Source organism: Hippopotamus amphibius, chromosome 7, assembly GCF_030028045.1.
Source record: "Hippopotamus amphibius kiboko isolate mHipAmp2 chromosome 7, mHipAmp2.hap2, whole genome shotgun sequence".
NCBI lineage: Eukaryota > Metazoa > Chordata > Mammalia > Artiodactyla > Hippopotamidae > Hippopotamus > Hippopotamus amphibius.
The window spans coordinates 91,581,694-91,589,480 of record NC_080192.1 but is presented as its reverse complement, the minus strand read 5'-3'; the positions used below and the strand labels follow the sequence as shown (position 1 = coordinate 91,589,480).

At 32.8% G+C, this 7,787-nt stretch overlaps 1 protein-coding gene across 11 annotated transcripts in view; it reads right to left on the bottom strand.

Annotated features, from left to right (window-relative positions):
- C1D (C1D nuclear receptor corepressor) overlaps positions 1 to 7,787 on the bottom strand; it is a 34,860-nt gene that overhangs the window by 940 nt on the left and 26,133 nt on the right. For 10 of the 11 annotated variants that reach the window (XM_057741826.1, XM_057741819.1, XM_057741822.1 and 7 more), the window contains 4 exons: positions 4,676 to 4,822; positions 3,855 to 3,921; positions 3,491 to 3,546; positions 1 to 676 (listed from right to left, as the gene is read on the bottom strand). The exon at positions 1 to 676 is cut by the window's left edge and continues 940 nt beyond it. In XM_057741826.1, the coding sequence (XP_057597809.1) occupies positions 512 to 676; positions 3,491 to 3,546; positions 3,855 to 3,921; positions 4,676 to 4,813 (426 nt within the window). In that variant the 5' untranslated portion in view covers positions 4,814 to 4,822 and the 3' untranslated portion in view covers positions 1 to 511. Of the gene's footprint in view, positions 677 to 3,490; positions 3,547 to 3,854; positions 3,922 to 4,675; positions 4,823 to 7,288 lie in introns of all 11 variants that reach the window. The other variant, XM_057741825.1, reaches the window with a different exon arrangement.

The window sequence follows — 7,787 nt, the reverse complement described above, 5'->3', positions numbered from 1 at the left end:
AAAAAGCAGTAATTCCCAAAATCATGAAAGCATAATAAAATAACTTCACAGAAAAAATGGACATTTAAGTCATTTCATTCTTTCCTAACAATACATAGTGAAAACAGATGTATTTAAAACTTCAGCATACTTCATAAAATCATTATTCATCGAAAATAGACAAATGTTTACAAAGAACATTTAACTAAAATTTCATAGTTGCTTATAAAATGGCACTTGAAAGACTGACCTATATAAGGAAATAAGAGTCTTGTCAAGAGACTGTAAACTATAAATATAAAATATACCACAATGTTAAAAAGCTCAGTGTTCTAAAGGAAAACCAATCAGTATAACTTAATCTTTCTGGGGGAAAAAGTATTTAGCATCACAAATTTAAAATGCAAACTTTACATACAAATTCAATAAGAAATACATTTAAACCTTATAATGCCACATAATCATCATCTATTTTGAAGAAAACAATAAAAATTATGTACTTTTTGAATATGTGTACATCAAAACTGAAAGGTTAATTTTTACTTTTTCCTTTATTGGCAACTTTGGATGCATTTTTAGGTTTTGGTTCCCACAGGGCATTTTTTACAAATCTTGAAGCCGCACCCCTGTCCAGCTTGCCAGCCTTTTTCTTGTCTGTTATTTCCTTGACTCTGTTCATGTATACTCTGATTCTCTCCTTAAAGATAAGAAAAAGAAGAAAGGCAATAGATTTACTAAGCTGTTCACTGCCACTAAGTTCTAGTATACTATACCTCAGCTAAACTCAACAGCTATGTACTTTTTGCCTATTGAATGGACCTAGTAAGTGCAAAGTGAGTACGATAAACACACTCGTGTTCTCCTGGAGTGCACAGTTTGAAGGGGACACAGACATTAAACTTTAGTATAAAAATTTATACTAAATTTTTAAATTTAGCATTCACCTAAATCCACATACTAACTCTCTTGTATCTGAAATCTATAATCTAAAATAGAGCTTTCGGGACTTCCCTTGTGGTCCAGTGGGTAAGACTCTGAGGTCCCAATGCAGGGGGCCCGGGTTCCATCCCTGGTTGGGGAACTAGATCCCACATGCATGCCGCAACTAAGAGTTTGCATGTTGCAACTAAAGATCCAGCATGCCGCAACTAAAGATTCCCCATGCCACAACTAAGACCTGGCACAGCCTAAATGAATACATACATACATACTTATATATTTAAAATAAAGCTTTCACATACTTGCAACATACAAACTAAATTCTCCAGAAGTTTTTCTAAACAGGAAATGGCTAAGGTGGTATTTAACTATTTTTTGTGTTATCTTCTAATGTCACAATTAAAATAAGTAGAATGAAAATACAAGATATTTTTATCCAATGTCACAGTTCTGACTGATAAACACATGATATTTTCTGATGAAATATACAGTTCTAATCAGACTTTATAAGAAACAAACTCGACTGCTGCACCACTTTGAATCTTCCGAGACCATTAATCAGAATAAAGGGCTATTTTATACTTCAACAGGAGAAATAAAGGTGTGAGGGCCATAAAACAGCAGAGTAAATGATTGATCACTGCTTAAAAGCAAGTTTCATTAAAATGATCAAAAGTTATATAAACATAAACAGAAAAATGCAGAATCTTAGAATTTCTTAATTTTAAAAAACTGACAACCCTGCTCAAAACCCTCTCATGGCTCCCTATTTCTCGGAATAAAAGCCAAAGTCCTCACAACACACATCCAGCCAAGCCTTGCTCAGAATGATCTTCCCTCACAAACCCACATCGCCACGACCTCCCTTCCAGTCCCCTCAAATGTTCACTTTGTTAATAAGCCCTGCCTTACTATCGAAAACAGCAATTCTACCCAAGCATTCCAAAGCCCCTTACCCTGTGCTATCTCTCTTTTTTCCCACAACATAACTTTCTAACATATTATATATTCATATTTATGTATTATTTGTTGTTTGACTGATTATGTTAATTGTTTGTTTCTCTCTACTAGATAGGTCTGGCACCTGCCACAAAGGCAGGGATATTTATGGGCTTTATTCACTGAGGAATTTCTCACTTGGAAATAATGCCTGACTTCCAGTAGGCACTCAAATATTTGTTGAATGAATAAACTGACTATTTTCAATGCCTTTCCTCATTCATGATATTACGGCAAATAGGCTTCCTCTCACAAACTAACTCTATGATCAATTAGTGACGTGTCACAAGGTTGGAAAAGGGGAATAGGTTTACAGATGCTTTTCATTTGTCAACCCTTGTCCAAAATATGAATGTACTCCTCCATAAAGTGAATTCTGAGGGAAAAAAGAATACAGATGATTTTTTCCTTTTCCAATGACAGAAATAAGTATTAAAGTACTCCAAATAACTTTGTATGTAAGAGGAAAAAGAGGAATTTTATAAATGTAAAGTCCATATTAGAAAGGTGAAAACAGATGACACAATGCATGCTTCTTAAAATATAAAGCCAGTATCACCTGTCAAATCAAGATCTATGGATCATATTGTTTTATACTTTGCTTTATTTTTCAGTTTCCGTATTTAAAAATAAATTAATTTTTCCTCCAAGAAATTTAAAAGAAGAAAATGTCTCAGTCTAAAAATTGAAGACAACAGATCTGGTTTACTCACTTTTTTTAAATAAATGACCAAGTACTTTACTAAGTTATAAAAAACACACATATCAACCACCATAAGACTTTAGAACAATAATACAGTGTCAAGCATACTTCACATATATATTTACCTTATATTTTATAAACACAAAAAATAAATTTATTAATATTCTTATTCATAAAGGCAAGTCAAGAAGGTAACCATCAGTTTGATTTCTAAATTTTTTCTTTCAGATTGAATGATTTGATTTAATTTTTGAAGTCAGCAAAAACTCCAAGATACCAGACCTTATATACTGTACTTATACATCCAAATGGAATACAAAGACAAACCTAGAAGATTTATTACAGGTTGTAAATATGTCACTAATGCAGAATTACTGGACAGTACACATACAACTGGTGCCAAAAAAGCTTTTAGCTTTGTTGCTGAACTGGATTCTTTACTGCTGAGAAAATGAATTAATGGAAGAATTGAAAAGGTGGAGGAGAAACTTTCCCGTCTTTGCTAGTAAATCAACTAGAATATACTTTTAAGAATTGTGTAAGAGTTTAAAAAAAAAAAAAGGCAGCTGTAGAGATGAACAGGATTTCAAGAATTTATAGGAAAAATAATATGGAAGTTATAAATAATTACTAGAATCGTAACATTTTACCATCCAGAGATTTATATAATATATGGAACATCATTCTCTGACAAAGGTGAGAGAAAGAAGAACTAAAGACACCAGGAATCTGGCTCACTTTCATAATTTCAACCCTAAATAATTTTGTTCTCCACAATTAGTGTGATAAAGATACTGCGATTTTAACTTCAGGAACACTACAACACACATACACATAAAATAAAAAGAAATCAATCCACTGCAGTCTTACCAATTCCTGCTTTACTGGATGCTCCTTAGGATTGACTCCCTGCGTTGCCAAATAAACTACAAGAGAAAGATTTCATGGAACAAAATGGGTATATATTAATTAAGAGCATTAATTAAAGAAACTCACAAAAAAGAAACATCAGATAAATGATTAACTAAAGCTTAAATTATTCAACCTCTTTGTAATACTAAATGTATGTGTGGCTCATGGGCATCTGGTATTCTGATTTAAAGGAAATAAATACCTGACTATTAAAATTGCCATAAAGTATAACTGTATATAAATTTCTAGCATTTAAAAAATGAGTCACCTTTGACACAATAAGTGATTTGCTTTCTAATTAACTCTGAAGTAATATACATACCCCAAAACATTGAATTTAATGTGTAAGCAGAAACTAAATCCACTTTTGCTTGTTCAAGTGGGTCCAGCTATTAAAAAAGAGAGAGAGAGAAAGAAAAAAGAAATACAAACTTTGAGCATCATCACATATTTTAAACTTTCACCAAGCACAATGTATCAAAGAAATGTTTTTTTCACTTCCTATAATCCAATAATCAAACCAAATAACCTGCAAATAATTTGCAAAAAGAAAAGTTCAGTTAATCAGTGATTTTTGCCCACAAATTTTCACTTCAGGGTACCATATTTAAGTTAAACAAGGAATGTGTATAATCCAAAAAAAAAATTCTTTTGAATTATTTTAATTTCAGGAGTTACAATCTGGGCTTTGTATGTCAAAACTAATTCATCAATATAAACACTGTACATGAGGCATTTATGTATAAGAAGCAGGCTAAAATGCTTAGGCAATACCAAAGACAGAAGAAACATAATGAGATTTGTTTTAGACTGTCAAAGTCAATTTACTCTTTTTGTCCTATAGGGTTTCCAGAAACCCTGATAACATCATTGTAATACTTAGAAGGTCAAAGATAGTCTGTCAAAAAGAATGCTAGGAGAGCTTTTTTTTAATTCAAAACCAAGTCAAAATAAAAATATAGTTAGCAGGTATTTCCTAAGGTTGGAGTTTTATTATATTTTCCCCCTAAAGATATCCAAACACTTAAAAATTGAAATAAAGGAGGAAAGGGGCATATATCATGCATCTATTTCTTCTTTTATATGTTTCACAACATAGCACTCAGTTTTATGAATTACATTTTTAGAAATTACTTAAAATACCTTCTGCAACAACTCATTTCTAGAAACAGACATCATGGTCTTCAGCATCTCATCCACAGCACCAATGGAATTCTCAAATGTTGATAAATATTCATGAATTTCTACTGGATAGTCTTCATTAATTTCTTCACCTGCCATTATGACCAACTGGAAAAAAATTAAATTCTTAGAATTCATATTGGAGACAGAGACCGCTCTCTAGGTTACAAAAAAAAAATTAACAGGTCATATCATACATTTAAAAAGTGCTAAGAGAGTTAAAACCTGAAGATAATTACACAAATCTTCTTAGAATATAATTCTGAAGTAACCATGTTCAAACTTCCCATCTTCTTAAGTTGCTGGGGGTGAGCCACAACTATTGAGCCTGCGCTTTAGAGCCCGTGAGCCACAGCTATTGAGCCCGTGTGCTGCAACTACTGAAGCCCAGGTGCCTAGAGCCATGTTCTGCAACAAGAGAAGCCACGGCAATGACGAGCCCGTGCACCACAAAGAAGAGTAGCCCCCACTTACCACAACTAAAAAGAAAGCCCGTGCACAGCAAAAAGGACCCAACACAGCCAATAAAATAAATAAATTAATTAATAAATAATAAAAATCCTACGTTTAAAAAACTTTCTGTTGAAGTTAAAGACCAAGTAAGGAATGAAAGTGTGATAAGTATATCCTACTCCCTAATGCTCGCTGAAAAAAAAAATAAGCAAAGCTCTTTTTTTGAAAAACATATTTAGCACTTCTAAATGTAGGTGTTGATCCAGCAGCATGGTATATTAAACTAAAAAATTATAAATCCTAGGTCTAAAATATTTTATGATTCTTTATCACTAAAATCATTTTTAAGCCTGTACTTATATTTATATATGTTCCTTAAGGTTAAAATATTAACAAGAAATTCAAGAGTCCATAAATCACATAAAGTCTGTAAACAGAAAAGAGAAAACTTGGGAGAAATAAACTATATGGTTTTCATTTAGGTTAGAGCATACATTGACAGCCCATTCTTTGAAATTCACATTTACATCACAACAATATTTAATATCTATATGAGAAAAAGAAAAACCCATATCAACATATTTAATATGCTATCTAAGTTCAAATTTCAACAGCAACTGCAGGCCACTGTACATCCTTAGGTTTAAAAAAGTTTATTAGCTGAAAATACCTCTTTCATTACATAGCTAAGGAGAACATTAAGAATGTGTAAAATAGCAAATAGGATAGCCAAATTGAAGTAAAGAGTCTCAGGCTTTCCATCTTGCCTGATCACTGACTTTGTCACCTTAGATAAATCACTGAATGTCTCTGCGCCCCAAATACCTCACCCATAAAATAAGGCAGTTGGTCTAATGATCTGTAAAGTCCCTTATAGTTCTAAATGTTATGACTATGTCATTTAAGTTTTAAAAGTACTATTTGAATATTTAGTCACAATATATCAACATTTCTATTCAACAAGCATAGTCCACTGGGACATCTGGTTTCATTTAAAATAAAAACAGTGAAGTCCAGGGGACTATCACTACTCACACTGTAAACTTACTATCCAACTACTGTGCAAACAGCAATTAAACAAAGGACTATGAGAAGAGAAAACCACAAAAGAAAGAATTGTGACTTTCTATTTCAAAAGGCTAACTGAAAATATGGATTTGCCTCTCATCCTTCCCAAAAAAACTCTCCAAAATCACAGAAGAAATACAAAAATAAGCCCATAGTAATGCTGGAAACCAAGGGCACATACCCATCAGCAGACCTCAACAGTAGAAATTTTTATAAGCTGAAGAGCAAATGGGATTAGACTGATAGGAAACAGAAACAGAGCCTGCAATCCTTTACAAACAAAAGAGGAGGAGAATCTAGGAATAAACCCAAGATGCAGGACAATAAGAACTGAACCATGAGGGCCGAAAGCAGTTAAACCAATCTGTGAAAGGACAGCTCCAGCATCTACTGCCCAGATAAAGGTCTAAGTACAGGGACAGACAAAAATATAGAGAAGACCTGATATTCCTTTTCTTTACACAGAATTTTAAACCAATAAATCTGAAAAATCTAGATGATTAAGAATGAGGTGCTGGGGGAAAAAATAAATTACCAAAACTAACCTAAAAAGAAGTACATAAAACAAATAGATCATTAACTACAGACAAAAAAAAAATCTTAAGATCTCAAAGATCTATGGTCCAAAAAGGTTCCAAGTCTAGAAGATACTGCAGGTAATTCCTTTCAAACCTTCGAGAAACAGGTTAATTCTTATGGTATTTAACTGTTTAAGAACATAGAGATGGAAAACTTAGATACCTATTTCATAACATATACAAAAATAAACTCCAGATGAATTTAGAAGGTAAATATATAAATGTATTAAAAGAGTATATAAAATATTTATGTAATCCAAATGAAACCCAAATGCTATAAAAGGAAATGGCTAGCAGACTTAATTACATAACAGCTGAAAAAAAACATCTATATGGTAAAAGTATACAATAAGCAAAGTTAAATGCAAGAAATGGCTTGGGAGATAATATTTGCCAAAATACAACAACGTATTAGTTAGATTACATACAGAGTTCCTACAAAGCATAAAACAGATTAAAATAATGAAGATCTCACCCATCAGATTGGCAATGGAGGTGGAATATAAATTGGTACGGATTTCTTAAATGCATACATCCTTTGATTCCGGAAATCCTCTTCAGAAAGTAGCCTACAGAAGTCCTTGTATATATTCATATAAATTTATTAAAATGGACTTCTCAAACTCTTAAAGTGGGAATTCTGCCTTATGTCAATTTTTCTCTCTGCTGGATCATCACCCATAAGCTTAAAACATTTTATTCCTCCACCTCAGACAAGAAACAAAAGAAACACCTTGACTTCATACCCGCCTCCAGCTAAAGCTCCATTTTCTATCTCCCTTTTAAAACAAATTCCTCAAAAGGGCTGCCAATATCAATACTAAGAGTCCCAATTCCTCTCCTTCCATTCTTTCTTGAATCTACTACAATCAGGTCCCCTACTTCTTACTCAAAACTGCTCTTGTCAAGGTCACCCACTCAGCCACACTGTCAAATTCAATGGTCAATTCTCAGTTTTCGTCATTTGACATAGC